At 40.6% G+C, this 18,232-nt stretch overlaps 1 protein-coding gene across 4 annotated transcripts; it reads right to left on the minus strand.

Annotated features, from left to right (window-relative positions):
- Nucleotides 1-1,219: 1,219 nt before the first annotated feature.
- SFPQ (splicing factor proline and glutamine rich) lies at nucleotides 1,220-17,994 on the minus strand. Of its 4 annotated transcripts, XM_024199250.3 has the most exons (14): nucleotides 17,299-17,994; nucleotides 16,620-16,808; nucleotides 16,218-16,519; nucleotides 15,943-16,038; nucleotides 14,419-14,615; nucleotides 13,764-13,848; nucleotides 13,260-13,377; nucleotides 12,986-13,034; nucleotides 12,773-12,909; nucleotides 6,220-9,628; nucleotides 2,884-2,931; nucleotides 2,313-2,385; nucleotides 1,866-2,145; nucleotides 1,220-1,320 (listed from the first exon to the last, which is right to left on the minus strand). In XM_024199250.3, the coding sequence occupies exons 1-10, from the start codon at nucleotides 17,929-17,931 to the stop codon at nucleotides 9,491-9,493; spliced, it is 1,944 nt and encodes a 647-aa protein (XP_024055018.1). In that variant the 5' UTR covers nucleotides 17,932-17,994; the 3' UTR covers nucleotides 1,220-1,320; nucleotides 1,866-2,145; nucleotides 2,313-2,385; nucleotides 2,884-2,931; nucleotides 6,220-9,490. The 4 variants fall into 4 exon arrangements, with proteins under 4 accessions (XP_024055018.1, XP_024055021.1, XP_024055017.1 ...); XM_024199253.3 differs by lacking the exon at nucleotides 6,220-9,628; XM_024199249.3 differs by having other exon boundaries at nucleotides 2,884-9,628.
- Between the last annotated feature and the right edge of the window lie 238 nt (nucleotides 17,995-18,232).

Raw genomic sequence — 18,232 nt, forward strand, 5'->3', positions numbered from 1 at the left:
AGGTTGGTTACACATGGGGAAAATTTCGCTGGTTTTGTTAGTGTGGATTAATGTAATTACAGTAACCTGCGCTGTTGTAATGTTTACTCCCAAACCTTGGCTAGCAAAGGAATATACACCTCTACCCCGATGTAACGCGAATTCGGATATAACGCGGTAAAGCAGTGCTGGGGGGGGCTGCGCACTCCAGCGGATCAAAGCAAGTTCAATATAACGCGGTTTCACCTATAATGCGGTAAGATTTTTTGGCTCCCGAGGACAGTGTTATATCGGGGTAGAGGTGTACATGTAATAATGGCTATTGGCAGAGCATAATCTTCATCAGCTGCTCCGTATTACGTGGCAGGACAAGATCAGAAATATGGATATTCAAAGCTAAACACAGCAACCACCTTCCATCCAGCACTGGTTTGGCTGTGGCAGCTTTCTTGGTATAGACATATTAGACTGGAAGACCAACAAATTCCCAAGTGTGTTCACCAAGGACTGCTGCTACATGGTCTGCAATCACATGGACGCCAAAAGGTTTGATGGCACAAGAAGACTACCAGTGATAAACTGAATATCCAGCCAAACCACTTTAAGGACCTAGACAGATCAATCCAGGTGAAGCTTCATCTGCAATGAAGCCACACACCTTTGTGATTTGTCATCATGAGAGCATAAACTTAGCTGCTAGCTTGACTCTTTCCTTGGAGAAAAGTAAAGACATGATAGGCCTTCTTTGCTAGACTTAAATCCTTATCCACACACTGAAGCAATACAGCATCACAACAGGATTGGACAGCTGTAGGATTCATGCTTGCTACACAACCAACCTTATTTTGCAGTAAGTAGCTGACTCTAGCTAATGAGTAACTGCAATTTTGAGATCTACTGCTGGAGAAGCAGTTGGTCGGATTAAGAACCTGATCTCTGTAAGGGAGCACTTTGGAACAAGATGCTGTGTCTAGTAAGAACTTTCAGGATCAGGCTTCTAGTTTTGTAAGCATGATAGGCAAGCTCCCATCCCAGCTCATGCAGCTGCCTATTTCTTTCTGTGCTTCATTAGGGTCTTGGGTTTGCCTTGTTCAGTACAGATGCAGCTTAGGGGAGGTTCACAGATACTATCTTTATGCTCCACCCCCATCGCTACCTCATTTTTAGCAGTGATATCCGAAGTACATAAATATGTTCAACTAAATGAACTTCTGGAGTAACAAACTTAAGAAAACAAGTGTCATCTGTATAGCAATTGAATATTTTATTGAAAGAAAAACATTGCCACTTAAGTCCCTGGCTCCTCTCCACTGGGTTCTGGACTTCAAACACTGCTTCTTCCTGTGAATGCAAAAACACAAAGTTAGCCCCAAAATCTAGAGAAGTTACCAGCAATCTTCATACATAGATCACTTTAAAAAACAAATACTGAATGAACACAAAAAAATCATGCATCTGGAACAAACATTCTTTAGCAATGTATATAAGCTTTCAGGATACACCTGGGATTAAGTGAATAGCATAGAAACAGGGACATAGAAGCAGTTCTGAATTGGACTACATAGCATTAGGATCAAATCATAAGGATCTTTACATTACTGGTTTCAAATTTTAAGTGTTCATTCTGCCTAAAGGATAGATCAGATGCATACAACCATCAACAGTGCAAAAGAAAATATTTAGCAAGTTTCCCCCAGGCCTGTGGTTTTAAATACTGGCATAATATTTTGTAAGTGTTTTAGACTGAGGTCTGGGTCAAATGGTGGGAAAAAAGAATTTTCTAGTTTAATTCCAGCTCTGCAGATTCCTTCTTATGGTCCCTGCATACTACCTCCAGTCTGCTTGCTTCCCCACATATAAAAGACGTATAATATTGATTCACCTACCTTGCAGGGTGCTGTGAAGTTCAATTGTTTGTAAAATGTTTTGAAGATGAAAAGCAGAACCAATATTTTTGTATCAAGTTTAATTTATGTAATTGTTTTTACTCAAGTGTTAAGCTATCTGCCCTAGACCTTTCTCCTCCTAATGCACCATGCTTTTCTTATGGTGCTTGAAATTAACATGTTAGGTTCCTTGTGTGTGTCTGAGCATCTGTAGAGTTCAATGAGCAGGGTTTATTGATGCTGCAGAGCCGGAAAGCCTCAAACAATGCTTATCTTGGTTCTACAAAAGAAAGATTAAAAGGTTTTATATAAAATCCATTAAAGAATGACTTCTGATCTTAAGAATCTATATTAAGATCAGGTCAAATTTTAGGTGGAAACTGCTAAGTACACTTGGGGTCATTTCTTCTTACAAATTCAGTATCCCAAGATTAATCTACTACTCACCCATTCACTTCGCAGTCTGGCTACTCCACATCACCGGACATCAGGTCACATTCTGGATTGTGCTCAGGCCCTACTGCGATATGAGGAAAAACTACCTAAGTTAATGTCTTCCATAAAATGATTTTATACCCCCAAATATAAGTCACTTATTTGGTGACTCTCAGTTTGGCCATTCCTTTTATGAGGTGCAGCATCTCAGCGAAGTAGAGGTCATGGAATTAAGAGGAAGTTGGAGTCTAAAGTGACCAACCAAAAATGACAGTGTGCATAATTGTAACTACTTATCTGGAGGTGTAAAAAGCATGTTAACTGTATGGCAGGGGTTCCCAAAAACATATTCAGAGGGTGAACCATATCAACAAGATTGTTTGAGACCTACCTACCCTCCCCCCCATTCACCATTATAATGGGCTGCCTGTGGCAACTATCGCAATTGCTTACACAAAAATATAAGTTTAGCTTTTTAACTCAATTTAGCTACTGGAAACCACCACCACCAGCACTACTCCACAGTCCTTTAGACCAGTTTCTGAACTTTTTTTTTAAATGAAAGATTAACAGATATGCTTACTTCACATGGATGAGCACGTTGATTTCACTCAGCTTGCATCATCTTCACCTAAAGGAGAACAACTGAAGTTATTATAAAAATATACAATAGAAAGTTTCTGAAAACAAAGTTCTAACCCATTACAAAATTCTAACCTTTAAAGTAAAAGTTTAAAAGATACATGGACTGATTAGTTATGAGGGAATTTACAAATTATTCCAAAATACTAGGTGGAAGTAGTATAAGGGGCAGAAGTAGGCTAGTCTAAACACTTGTAAGAAAGTAAAAGAATATGCAGGTGGTTGAGTGAAGAACTGCACCTAGTCTGAACACCAAGCCATAACTGCTAGCTTCACCAGTCTGAATACAATGAAGTTTGATTGCAGTCAGAGGTATACTATCCCTTATGTGAAGGTATGTAACTGTGAAACTAGACTAGTTATTTAACCAGAGTTTGGCTTATCTGTAGTAATATTACATGCTCCATATGGATGAAGCAAAGTGTCCCTGATACTAGCTGTGCCCAGCCCAAGAATCCTACAAGTGCATTGCAATCCAAAGGAAGACACTAGAGTTTGTCATGCGCTTATTAACTTTGTTCTATGTCACAGCTTTTTTCCCCCTCTGCATATTAAGCCTCACACTACAGCTTTGTTGAGGGCAAACTGCCAGGGGCTGAAGATCATCTACTCATCAGCAACTAGGGACAAATCTGTACAAAGTTCTGTGCACACTATTAGTTGGAGGCAAAGCACACTGCCTTCACAATGCTACTTAGCCAGCCAAGTGGATGAGACACCCAAATTTAGTATCAAACCCACCTCTTGGTACAGTGTTGAGACTGAATTATAAGTCGACAAAAAAATGTAGTATGCACATTGTTTTCTATGCTGTAGCACCAAACACCATGCATAAGGGATACTATATCTTTGTGCATCTTTTTAACACTCCAGATTATGCACTTGTAGCCACCCCCCTTTTCCCCAGTTAGCTCTTCAGTACTGGTGTTCAAAAGCAACATTTATAGATGGGGTATTCACAGCCCACTGTGGGATTGCACAATCAAGTCCTAACTTGTCAATCATTATCTAGCAGCAATGACAGACGGGAGAGAAGGCCAATCCTCCCATTTTTTCTTTTCCAGTAGGCAGCCATTTAAAAACCCCACTAGCTGATATGAGAGAAATCAGAAGCTGATCAGTTGATTCCAGCCTTGCTAGTAGTGGAAGAAGCCAAGTAACAGTCCAAAACAGCACACTATTTATGCAATTTCTCCAACATGCTTAGCCTCATTTAACATGTTACAACACACAGGCCTTCCTGATCGTGTCACTGCAGCTGGCAATGATTAACAGACATGCAACCCCAATACCGCTCAAGTCCTAAAACTACTCACAGGCCTCAATATTTAGCTGTTTAGTGTTTTGCTATTGGGGAAACTGCAAGCAAGACTTGGTATGCTTAATGTTACAGTAAAAGCCCCCATATGCTACACTGTGCTGTGCTCTCCCCTGACAGCACCAGAATCTGATCTAACAGGTACGCATATGTATTCTGGCACCACACTTCCGAGCTTCAGATAAACTTTTGGGAAAAGTATAATTCATAGAGAAAAAGATAAAACCAAGATGAAACACAATGCAAGCACTTCAGTGTACTGTTATTTCTCATACCCACTTATTACAAGTTGTTTGCTTAAAATAGACATGCCTATTTGTTTTTAAGAGACCTACTGCACCAAGTTTCGTTACTGAAGACAATTCAAAGCTAGTATGAAACCCATTGCTTTGTCACAAATTGCTTGCTCCAAGAGTGTCAAAAGCCTATTACCATTCCAAGTATGCAGAAGGTAGATGTGTCCACATAACCCCTCCATGATATTCCTGAAGGCAAATCACGCGTCTAGTAAATACTCAGCACACTGGCAAAACTGAACAGACCTGACTGTTGGTTTAGAGATACCTAATAATCCAATTCTTGCAGTTTCACAGCAAACATACTGCCATCGATTTCATTACTGAATTTTATTCATAGAAAAGCTCTAAAGTCAATGGCAACAGCCAAACTGGCTTAGATACGAATGGTGTCACAGGTTGAATAGCTGAAGTTCAGCTACACATTCAATATAACTAAAGAGCTGTTACTGTCTGAGTTATGAAGTGCAGAAATTACTTTGATTTTTCAAAAGAACATGAATACAAACAGCAGAGGGCAAGCCTATCTAGTTTATAAACTGCTTACCAGTGAGTAAGATTCTTTCTTGGAAGATACAATACAGAAGTTTAATGTCCAAATTTGACAAAAATGTATACCAGAAACAAGTATGCAAAGTAAAACTTTGCATCTCAAGTAGAAAAACCCTTGCAATACCTCTGAAAGGTTTCTTATGCATTGCCAAGAACCAAATCAGGGGATGAAATAAGGAAACGTATGACATTCAGACTCTGGAGTGACAGCTAACTAGCACAACAAAGCAGATAGGAGCTGAAGGTCAACACATTCGGAAGTTTGGAAACATTTAGGTATGTCACCTTTCGAAACACCGTATCTGGTATTTCTAGCAGTGAAGAATTTAGAATAAGCATACACTTGAAAGATATTTTGATGAAAAATTAAGCTACTTTGATCAGTACATTCACTACCAAGATGAATATTTAAAGACAGGAATCCATAGATTCCCAGCATAGTCAGTTGCCTTTAATTGAACATATATCATGATCACTGCCACCTAAAAATTAAAACAAACATATCTTAAGTTGATAAACCCTGAAAACTAATGGAGATATTTGAACACAATTTATGACCTAAGAAGTACTTACACCCAAGTCTTAAAGCTCACTACAGTGAGCTTTACATCTTTATCGCCTAGTTCATTGAAGGCTAGAGCAATGATTACCAATATATTTTCTAAGTAGCCAAGACTCTACAAGGGGATGCACTGCAGATGGGATATTTTGCTACTACAGAAAGTTAATACAAGTGACAGGTTTTCTAGGTGCAAATTGCACCTAGTTGACTAGTTAAATGATTCTAAAAATCACATTCCCTCTTCCCCACAGAGCTCACCTAAGAATATCTTCATTACAATGTACTTAAGAAAATCCACACAAGCCAAGTCATATATGTACAAAGGAATCGGGTCTGTGATACTTATCTAAGAATCGCAATAAGTTGCTTATTGCTGCTGAAAAAGATACAGCTTAAAACCGAAAGCCACGCAACTTTGATGCAAGCTAAACATACAAGTATGAAGAGTGCTGCACTGTAATTTCATAGTCGGAAGTGTGATGTCAGAATACCCACAGAATAAGGTTACACAGAAAGTCACCAAGTTATATTATATTGCTTGTTACCTACCTGTACGCAGTCGGCAATGAGAATCTCGGAGCAAGCAGGAATACTACATCCGGGTCCTAATGTCCATTGCCATTTGTGGTACTACGTTCCTCACAGTTATGAACTGCAGAAATGCTGGCTAAGTGCAGTTATGTAGCAGGCCACTACTTTTAAGAGTGTAAAATTGCAGTCTCAAAAACTCCAGCAAAAACTTGCTGCCACAGTAAGTGGTTGCCGCCAAGGAGAAGCCAAGAATTTTTCTACCATAAAAATACCACAAAATCTCACAAAAGCAGTTTCAATTTCTCATAAGCTGTATTTCTATTAGGTGGTGTGATGTATCTACATAGTACTGTAGATATGCTCTGTATTCATTTTTAAGGAAGTGTGAAAACATGCAAAAGGATACCCATTTCTATATGCTGCATAACAGATTAAAAGTTTAAATGGGCTCAATTTAATTAAAGCAGAGAAAATATTGGCTTTTGCAATTTAGTCTAAATCCAATACAAAAAAAAGTTCTATATGGTCTAGACCATCTGGAAATGGGTCTGCCAGACCAAGGACTTTTCTTAATGGATTTGAAAACCCTTTACTTCAGTTATGTAAATCACCTGACTTTGTGAATACTCCAAAACCACAGAACCATGGGGAAAGACCAAAGGAACATGACAACTTCCTTAACACCTCCCACCAACTTAATAACTGGGTATAACATTTTAAAATTCTGACATTTGTCTGTCAGCTTTTAAGATAGTACCTTTAAAAAGGTTCTGAAATCAAATTGGCCAGAAGCTACTGTATGCAATTCAAAGCAGGACTTGATTGTTTTAAAAAGTCTGCTTATGCAACTACAACACAGGGTACACTGTTTAATAAAACTATTTCAAATGTTGTAGAAACTGCTGAATCTTTCAGTATATGTTTGCTAAACACAGTTTAGCAAACGGTCTTTTTTAAGACCCAGCAACAGCTTACATACAAATAGGGCACTAAAAAGAAAACCTCTGGAAGGTAATGATTAGGACATCAGCATCCTTCACTCTTCAAAGTTACAGTACTACAAAAGAAAGCATTTTGGGATATGTGCCAGCATCTCTTTAATAAAGAATGACATGTAATCTGAAAAATAAACTGAAAAAAATTAATTTAATGTTTACTGTCAGAGTTCCCCATCTCAGACATTTTCACCCTCTGTGGGTGTCCAGAGGTAACACCCTTTTGAAAGTATTTGCGTTGAGCCCCTACTATAAAATTCATACAAGTTGTAATTGGACTGCTGATTTTAAACTAAGAATCCTATACAAAGGATCCCAGACACTTGATCTCCAGTTTAAGAACTGCTGATCCAAGATTTCCTACATTTCAATTCATAGAGGTAAAGTGTCATCTACCCTCTTTAAAAGTTATGGGAAAATAGGAACAGATTTGCCAAACTGGCCGAGTCTCTATTTAGACACTTAATATTTAGTCACACACCTGATTATCAACATTTCACAGCTTGCCAGTATTACATTTAAAGTTTAACAGTCAGCATTTAAACAGTGCTCACTTCTGGAAGACGGACTGTTTGTATTCCAAGGTAATGAAATCTAAACACTAAAACTTTTATCCATAGAGACAGAATTTAGGATTAGCCAATGCTTAGCACAAACAGTGGAAAGACCTAACAATTAAAACTATTCACAGAATGCTCAACATTTTGGGAGTCAGGTAAAAAATACAACCAAACCAAATAAGTTTGCCAACTTTGCACAAGCAGGTTGATGTATCCTGTCTTAATACCAAGGCATTTTACACTGGGAAGCTATGCTCCCAGCTTGTCAGGTACAGTCACAGTAATGAAGTAACTACATTAATAAGAGAGTCCAGAATACCTTGCATTCTTATGGGGTTTAATTAAGTGGACAGCAAACTGTAAATTCATGAAACCATTTCCTCTGTCAGAATCTTAAGAGGGAGTTTTATTTGTACTATGTAGCATTAGCTATTGAACTCCAGGTTTAGTCCTACTCTTGCCTGCCCAACGTCAGCATTAAGATATCTGACAATATCAGAACAGGGGTTCTCAACCAGGAGGTGCGGTGAGCTGAGCCAAACTTAAGTGGCACTGTGACCTGGCACATGGGCAGCAGAAGCTCCATGTAAAAAAGAAATGCTAAGACTGGACATGACTCAAAAAAAGCTGAGAACCCTGCTACAGTGCAAGAGGCTATTTATTTATCTGAATTTAACATGATGCATTTTAGGATTTAAGTACTACAAGGTCTATGAAAGAAGACTTCAGTTTTTACAGACCCCTGAAATTAACCCCAGTTGATTTCTGAACTGTAAGAGTTAGTCCACTCACTGAGCATAAGGACATAAGCAAGTTACAGAGTACAAATTAAAAATCTCCTTGTTTTACTTAAGTAATACTCCCTGGTCTTCTTGCCAAGCAATTTCAGTTAGGTATTAAATACTGAACCAGGCCAATCCTGCGTCTCAGGCAGACAGCTTACGTATAAAACAAACATGTGTCACGTTTACAGCCCTTTAATTGGGAAGTCAGTCAATCCAAGCCATTCTGTGGATTTATTTTAAAAAGTGACCTTTTCAACTTCTTTAGAAGATTTCAAGCAGTGGATGCCAAAGAGATAAGTCTCTGCCACCATCCCACCCTCCATTGTTAAAATCTAAAACTCATTACATGACAGCAGCATCATTTGCTGTTTAGTTTCCATTACTGCATCTTACAACACTTGCAAAGTTTCCATTTATTTCCTTATTGCAGTATAACGAATGCTCTGAAAATCTGTACTCATTGGAAGATCAAGTATCAGTCTACAACTATTTGACCCAAACTTAAAGCTTGAGGCATAATGGGAGGAGGCCTCACCCTTAAGCTACTTTTCCGCATCCTGGTCTAAATCAGACCTCTAAATCCAAGACTCGTTTCAATTATGTTGAAAGGTATGGCATTTAGCCTCATATTTAGAACCATGAATGGCGAGTTTATGATAGAATAGTTACTACATTTAGTATTCTATTTATTTGAAGCACAGTAAAAAAAAGTTGGTACACTGCCATCAAGTTAGGGATGTTATACATCAAAAAAACAGCTAAATTTTTTTGAAACACTGCATTACATAATTAAATTTTACTTGTCCAAACAGACCACTTACAAATATTAGGTCACTAGTTTCTAACATCCATAAAAATGTAGCTTTCTTACTAAAATGCAAGAATTTAAAAGTTGGTGTCTAAACAAGGCAGACAAAAACAAACTGGAATGAAACTCTACTGGTCACATCTAAAATCGGGGCTTTTTGTTTGGGCCTTCATATTCTTCTCTCCCTCTACCATATCCTGCTGGTGTTCCAGGTCCCATTCCTCTAGGACCCTGGCCACCCACAGGCCCCGCACCTCCCTGCCCAAAGCGTTCAGCACGCTATTGGAACAGTATTAACAGTTCATTATTATGTAGTTGATGTCCATGTGTGTTAAGTATATATTTTTAGAAGGTTCCGTAGTCAAGGTTCGTCGATACAATCACCATTGAGCCGATCCACAGGTACCGGGAACATAGAAAGGAAAAAAGGGTAATTTAAAAATTAGTTTATTGTAATACATGCCTTGAGGTATGTTCCCAACTTGATGCATTCTCATACATCTGTTACAAAGAACAGATACTCCCTGCAGTGCTAGAAATGTAAGCATTAGTGCAGATGTGAATTTACACCCTTTCCAAAATGAGCTCTAGCAATTTTCAACCAAGTTTACGCAAATAGCTTGCAAACTCTCACCTTTAGTTCAGTACAAGTTTTGTTTACGTCAATAAGTTATTTCCAAATAAGCCTAGCCAGAAAAGGCAGATTCAGTTCACTGAAGTAGCAGTTGACATTAATAAAATGTCATTGTAAAGAGGATGCCTACTCACCAGTTAATGGCATGTGCTGCATTAGACCATGTGCTTTTCAAGATGGGTTTAAGACTACATCTGCTGACTAAACTGCAGAAGCCTTAAGTAGTAAAACAAACAACTGTAATACAGTGCTACTGGATTACAAGAATGAAAAATGTGAAAGACTAATAAGCAGTGATTTACCTAACCAACACAATTGCTTGATGAAAAGACCTTCATTTATTCACATTTTCAGGTCTACTGCTATATAACCAAATGTAAAAATGGGTTCACAGAACTACATTTTAATCACAGTGTTTCAAGTCTGCCCTTTGTGCATTTCACTAGCTGCACCCATTAAAGCCCCCCTCCCTTCCCAGCTTTACCACAAGCTCTTGGAAAGTCCACTAAGACTTTACAATTATTGAAAGACTTCATGGACTGTCTCCCATCAGAGTTGTAAGCACTGAATTGGACTGCAATAAAGCAGAGACTTTACTAATGCATCTAGCTGCACGTATTTCTACCAAGCTACCAGGTAAGTAGGTGTGGCTGGTAGCAGATCTCTAAAAGTTACATCAATACTGTGAAGTCAAAGATAGCTTTTAACTTCCATTTCAAATAAAAGTTTCACTACCCCCTAAAAGAACAATAGTAATTTCAGTTTACTAAACTAAGGCTTTGGCTACACTTGGAAATTCAGAGTGCTGCCGCGGCAGCGCTGTGAAACGTGAGTGTAGTCACACCGCCAGCGCTGCGAGAGCTCTCTCGCAGCGCTGTAAGTACTCCACCTCTCCGAGGGGAGTAGCTTGAAGCGCTGCGAGCAAGCGTGCAGCGCTGCAGGCGCTGATTACACTGGCGCTTTACAGCGCTGCGCCGGGGGTGTGTGTGTGTGTTTTCACACCCTTGAGCGCAGCAAGTTGCAGCGCTGTACAGCACCAGTGTAGCCAAGGCCTAAGTCTGTAAATACAGATCATGGGTTAATTCAGACTTTTCTCCAGTTACTGGTATACAATTATTTGAAAGTTAGCTTCAATCTTTCTGAGGAAGGAATTTTCAGAAAATAAGGAGTTTCTAGCTTCTCCATAATTTGTGTCTTCTTTACAAAAGTTTATACACCAGCTAAAACCTAATTGCAACTCTTAAGTTTAATAACGGGGACAGCACTGCGTGGCATAGAGAGTCATGTCCTAGGGAACTTTAGGCAGTTAAACCATCTTAACAGCAACACGTTTTGATGGTATCTAGTTGTTTAAATATTACACAAGTTCAACATGCACCTGTACCAAGCCTTTTAGAATGAGGAAAAAAATGTACACAGCATTCACCACAGACTACCTAACTGTTCACTAAACGCTTATGAATTGCTTAAAAATGTTATCAGTAGATTATAGATGCATTAATGCCAGCAGCATCATCTACTGAATCAATGCTTTGCAAAGTTAAATACCATAGGTATGGTTTCCATAAAAAGAAGATACCTGGCAAGCTACTGTGGTAGCACACCATATGAAGCCAGAGGCCTGAGTACAGTCTAACCTTAAACCCACCCAGAAAAAGATTCTCTGCATTTTGTGCCAGAGGGTGTGTACTCTCAACGGGGAGGGTGGAAGCATACTATCATCAACCACTTGACCCAGAACAGACTTCCATCCTATTAAAGCATTGCTGTCAGTACTGCTCCAGTGGGATAGCACCAAGCAGACTCCAACCCCATGCACACATGTAGTGTGCCAAAAATAGTATTGTTTGGAAACATACCTCTAAACGTGAGGTATGCAGTAGATTAAGAACCTGCACCTACAGTCATGCCCAACAAGTGGGAAACAAGAAGTCAGAACAGGCTATCATTATTCCTTTGTCAGATAGAAGTCACAAAATGACTACGGCCAAGGAGTACTGGGAATATTTAAACATGCCTAAAGCTAACAACTGCATTTCTGCTCTTTTGATATTATGGCAAACATTAGCACACAGCATATGGTGTACTGTTTGCCATTTGATTACTCATCACTGTCAACTTGTGAGTAATCTGTTGCATAAAGATACATGAGAGTACAGATTTGCATTTTGCAGTATATCAATGCAAGGGTGCACTGATTTTGTAATTAGGCTTGGAAGGACCAGATTTTAATTGATCTCAGTAATTACACTTTGGAGAACAAAAGTAGAACCACGTAACACCTGCGGACACTTGATACAATTATGAAATAGTTTTAGATAGAATTGACAAGCTGCAAGCTCTCCTGTGTCAATTTGTTGTAAATTAATTTCTATGGTAATCACATCTTGATAAATAAGCCTTAAATTTATTTGTTCGAGCAAAAGCTGTTGGAAATCAATCCAGTATTTTGAAACATCAAAATTCATGAAAAATCCTTCCAAGCCTAAAGATAATGCAGGTACTCAAAACCCAACCAGTAACAGGGTTAACAGCAAATATGCTTAATAGCATATTTGAATTGGTTTACAGACAACTTCTGTCTAAATGACCATACTCATAAGAACTGAGCTATTACTGTATACACTGCCAGACTAGTCCTTAATATTGCTATTACATAGACTGACTAAAAAAAAAAAGCAGTCAGTACTCAAGATTTAAACCATCTACCATTCAAAAATTGGTAGAGTTCAGAATTTCCTGCCTTAATTCCCCCCATACTAAAGTAAAGCCATCACAGGATACATTACCATGTCACTTCCCATCATAGAACCACTCATGGCTGGTTGGCCAACACCGGGACTGGCTTCATAACCTATGCCGCCACCGCCACCACCACCACCACCACCCATAGGTGGGAATTTCTGAGCTGCTGCACCATAGGGATCTAAGAAAGAAAAATACATAATCATATTCTGCCAAGTTATATGTTAACCATGTAAAGATATTTAACAATCCTTTACCTCCCATGTTCATTGTGCTGGCACCACCCATTCTCATGTCTCTCTCTCTCTGCAAAGGCAAAAATAGATCAGAATGAGTAATCAATTCTGTCCCCCATTTGAAGGCCTGCATTTCATGAAGCAGGTGCACCATTTAACAGTATCCATTCACCTACCAGAACAATTTGAGCATTCGTTATTTTGAACTATTTTTTGAAACTAAGAAAATCCCAGTAGCATCTCAAATCAGTTTAATTATCCATAAACCACAAGGTTTTATTTTGTTTATACTTACTGGATCCATGTAACCCATTCTACTGTAATTCTCTTCCCTTTGTCTTCTCATCTGTTCTTCCATCTCACGCTGGCGAATCATCATTTCTTCTTCCCGCCTACGACGTTCTTCCTCCTGCCTGATAATTGGTGTGTTATTATACCTCAAAAAGCACAATATTTACACCTTTAATATGTATATAACCAACATGAGCAACAAAGTTAGCATCTTACAATGTGTGTTGGTGATTGGTGGATGAAAAGGTTAACAAGTGAATTCAACTTCAGTGAGAGCTACAAAAGATTAACCACATGGTAGTTGAAGGACACCACTGAGCAATATAACGATTCAAATTTCAAGATGTTCAAGTAAAAAATGATAGCATTTTTACAAAGATAAGCTAGCTTTAACATGCAAACCTCAACTTGAAATTGTATCAGCACATGCACAACTGTCATTTGCGCAAAGAACATGGTTGTAATTTAGTTTTTAGTGACAAATCTTGTTTATCAAACTCAGGCCTACCTTAACTGAATTTCCTTGCGTTTCTGCATTTCTTGATTATGAAGTTCCTCCATACGCCTCAATTCTTCTTGACGCCTCATAAGGTCTGAAAAAATAGTTTGTCAATACCCCCTTTGTACATACTTTTTCTGTTTATCTGTTTTTCTGTTAAGTTTTTATCACAAAGTGTTACCTCACCTCAACCACTTACCCTAGCCCCATTTAAGCTCTACATGGCACACAACTGATACTGAAACATGACTGCTTTTCTCATCAATTACAGTCATTGATAAACCATTCCCCTTTTAAATTACAGTTGTCCAAACAGAATTTGAGTTATGCTCAAAAAAACTGACAACTTTGTGGGAAGCTTTTTCTCCTCACAGCATCCTACTGAGCAACGAGAATTTCCAGTCTCAGAGCCAAAATAACTCTGTAAATCCAGAGTACACAAAGCCAATTTTTAGGCTTCCTTATTTTTATGCAAAATAAAATTTACAGAGAGCAGGAAGCAAGTTGCAAGCTACTTTTTAAAAACAATTCTCAAGCTCCACCTGTTTAGTATGGATCAGTTCATGAAAACCTAAAACACAAACATCCATATAACAGGACTATTTGTATAGACAGCACACACAACTAGAAAACAAATGGCAACAGAAGAATTACTGCCAATCACCTTGACGCAAGAGATTTGCCTGATGTTCATGATAGGCATCTTCCATTTCACTTTCAAGTTTGTCCTTGGCATCTTTCATGTTTTTCTCCACCTGATCTCTTTGCTGTTTTTCCATTTCATCTAAGGATTTCCACCTCTGGGAATATTCAAATTCAAAACTGCCATGCTGAGCAAAGCGGGGTGGAGTTTCTCTTTCCCTACAAATGGAATAGAAAATATTCACTAATGAATTTAAAAGACAGAAGTTGAGTAACAGGTTCATTTAAATACTCAGTTCAAAATTAACCAGTTTCTTCTTAAGTCACAGTATTTTCAAGAAATGTTTGAATTATGCTTAACAATAGAGTTTTAAAGACCTTTTTAAAACACTGCTGCTGACACTATATATTCTACCACAGGCCAGATGTTCAGAACAAAGAATCTAGAGAATCCCGTGGTGTCTTCACTGCGGTGAGTCGACTGCTCCCCCATCAACACTGCTTGCACCGCTCGTAGCAGTGGAGTACCAGAGTCGAAAGGAGAGCACTCAGGACTCGATTTAGCGCGTCTAGATTAGACGCGATAAATCAATCCCCGCTGGATTGATCACTGCCCGCCAATCTGGCGGGTAGTGTAGACATACCCCCAGTAATAGCAGTAGTAATTTCTTTCAGAAAATTAATGACTAAAGGAGGAACACATTGTAAGCTAAGTCCAAAACATTTTTTTTTTTTAATATTAGAATTAGAAAAAATTATGTCTGAGAGTTAACAAACGAAGGACTCTGCCCAGAAGGAAAAGTAACTTAGTAGCTGGACTAAGAAAGGGTATTTACACCCACAGCTCATTGAAAAGTCAAATGATATCCACAGCATCACTGCAATTTTCTGAAAGATCATTTTTCTTTAAACTTTTCTGAATGTGTTGGCTTCAGACTATTAATATTAAAACATTGCATTAAAGTGGCATCAACTTTAAATCATTTTTTTAATTAATTTTTTTTTCAGAATTAAAGTCCAGTCCCATTTTCAATAATGATTTGGGTACACCTGAACATTTTACCCAGCATTAAATACTACAAAACTACCCCTCCAATGTTTGTGGTTTTGCAATTTTTTAATTTCCTTCTTCCCTGTTGCTGTGTGAAAACTGCCAAAGTGCTGTGAAGCGCACAAAGCAAGCAAAGAAAAATATTTTTTGTTTTCTTTGTAAAAATAGTAGAGTAAGCCATTTTAATACAGAAGGGTGATTTTTAACTTAACATCCTTTTAGTGGATAGAAAGAAAAATAACCGATGAGAGGTTGTCAAATTCAATGCTGGCTTCACAGCAAAAATTTTATTAAAACTAATGTTTAAAAAATTATATAATACACAGGTTAAGAAAAAATGTCTGTACATCTGGGTATAGTGCTTATACAAAGTTTGCTTTAAAAGTCATAAGATACATATGCTAAACTATCATATATTGTAAATAGCATGTACTGTAATATATTTGACATCAATATGCGTTATCTCTATGCGGAGAAAACAAAGAGTGCCCCTACTTTTGATACATTGGATTCTTCTGAGCAAGCTTTTCTGGAAGACCATCTTCATCATCCAGTTGTTCAAGTGGTTCCACAATAACTGGCCTAGGAGTACTAAACAAAAACAAAATTCAGATTTTTTCAATATGAATGCAGGTTTTAGCTTTTAGAAGAAAATTTGTTTATAACGATTATCACTTAAGCTAACTTGTGATAAAACACAAGAGACTAAACATTTACCTCTAACTGCCATGTTTAAATAAGCTACATTTCTATATAGTCAAACAGCTTACGTTGTCAACAAGAATACTCCTTCAGTGCACCGTTCAAATGCCTTCCTTGCAGCTGGCTTAGATGCAAATTCAACAATGCCTTTTCCTGTTGATCTGCCACGATCGTCTACAATCACAACAGCTCTTTCAACTGGACCAAACTGTGAAAAAGCTTCCTCCAATAACTCATTGGACACATAGGGTGAAAGGTTACGCACAGACAGAGCAGCAGCATGAGTGGCAAAACGAACTCGAAGCTGTCGGCCTCTCATAGGAATATCATCTAGTTCTGCCTTTGCAATTTCAGCCAGTGCTCTGGATTCCTGGAAAAATTTAATGAGACCCAGTTTCAACAAAACAATTGTACTGCTGTAATTTAGCTGAACAATAACAGATTTAAATGGCTATAGTAGGAGAACCCACCAATTTAATGAATCCAAATCCTTTCCCCTTGTTGATAAAAACCTCTCCAGGCTCCCCATATTTAGCAAATAATCTTTTGAATTCTTCATCTGTAATATCAGCAGGCAAGTTCCCCACAAACAGACGGCAACGTTGGGTGTAAGTCTTCTCTCCAGGTCGCCTCAGAAGAGAGAGATTTGCTTTAAAGCCCTACAAAAAAAGAGAGACACCAATTCAAGCTTTTATACTAGTTACAAGCCTTCAACCAAAGACGCTCAAAATAGATGCCACCCTCTTCCTCACGGTACAGGCTCCGCCCGCCAATCACACGTCGCACAAATACAAACAAGAGACCACAGGGTCACAGGTACCCCAGCAAGCCCTCGAGGTGGGACTGGGGTTAGTTACCAAAGGGTGCCGACGCGGTCTGTCAATCCCGCATTTAGGCAAGGCCAGGCACTCTGGGTAGGGAAAAGCCCCGTTCAATTGGGACCATCCCACCTTCCCTCCCCAGGGCCACGTCCTCCCACCCCCCGGCCCTCGCCACCCCTCCGCGCGGCGCCACGCTGTACGGCCACCCCCGACAGCACATCCCCGCCTCGCCCTCCCCTCGGCTCCCTTCAAGATGGCGTCGGGCGCGCGGGGAGTCTGAGCGCGGCCGCCGCCATCTTGTAGCTGCGGGGGAGGGGAAGGGACTCACCTCGTCCGTGGCCTTCTCGCCGCTGCCTCCGGCCGAGCCCTGCTGCAAATTGAGGCTCTGCCCTGGGTGCTGCTGGCCCTGGCCGCGCCCGCGCTGTTCGCCGCCCGGGCCGCCGCGGTGTCCCTGCCCTCCCTTGGGGTGCGGGCCGCCGGGGCCCTGCTGGGGCCCCCCCGGGCCCTTGGGCCCCCCGCCCGGAGACTGGCCCGGACCTTTCTTGGGGCCGACGGCAGGGGTGGGGCTCGGCTTCGGCTGCGCCTGTCCCCCAGGGACGGACGGGGTGGAAGGGGGAACGGCAGCGGCGGCCGCCTGGGCCTGCGGCGGTTGCTGTCCCGCGGCCGGTGTAGGCCCCGCGGGGGGCCCGGAGCCGGCCTGGCTGCCGGAGGGGCCCGAGGGAGTGGCAGTGGCGGAAGAGGACGAGGCGGGCGGCGTGGCGGTCGAGACGGGCGGCTTCGGGGGTTCGGGCTTAGGGCCCCCGCCAGGCGGGCCGCCCCCCAAGGGGCCGCGGTTCTGGCCAAGACCCATGCCCGGCGGCGGAGACCGGAAATCATGGTTGGGGCCTCCCCGGCCTCCGCCACCCCCTCCGCGCCGGTGGAAACCGCCACCGCCTCGGCTACGGAACCGATCCCGAGACATGGTGCCGCCGCCGCTGCTGCTCTTCTCTCCTCAGGCTCGCAGCCCTGCGCACAAAATGGCGGCTACGCCAAACGGCCTCGCCGGCGCCTTTGTCCGCCCCTTATATACCTTCTCCTCCCCCGGAAATCACTCTGCATTCTCAAGTAACCAATAGAGATCCGAGTTTGTAAAGACTGATAGGTCTAATAGCCAATAGGCCGCACCTCTTATGCCACATCTTTTCTCCCGTTGGTAGGAAATCTGCTCCTTGCTGATTGGTCCGTTTGACCTCCGAATACCCGACGGGATGATCCGTTATACT

Source organism: Terrapene carolina, unplaced genomic scaffold (genome assembly GCF_002925995.2).
Source record: "Terrapene carolina triunguis isolate 2854851 unplaced genomic scaffold, T_m_triunguis-2.0 Scaffold236, whole genome shotgun sequence".
NCBI lineage: Eukaryota > Metazoa > Chordata > Testudines > Emydidae > Terrapene > Terrapene triunguis.

Excerpts from the sequence above, each read along its gene's own strand:
- SFPQ (XM_024199250.3), bottom strand. The coding sequence starts at position 17,931 with ATGTCTCGGGATCGGTTCCGTAGCCGAGGCGGTGGCGGTTTCCACCGG. Across the intron at positions 16,039-16,217 it reads GGAGTATTCTTGTTGACAAC|TACTCCTAGGCCAGTTATTG; the intron begins GTAAGCTGTTTG and ends GTTTTTGTTTAG. Across the intron at positions 9,629-12,772 it reads CTATGATGGGAAGTGACATG|CGTGCTGAACGCTTTGGGCA; the intron begins GTAATGTATCCT and ends CTGTTCCAATAG.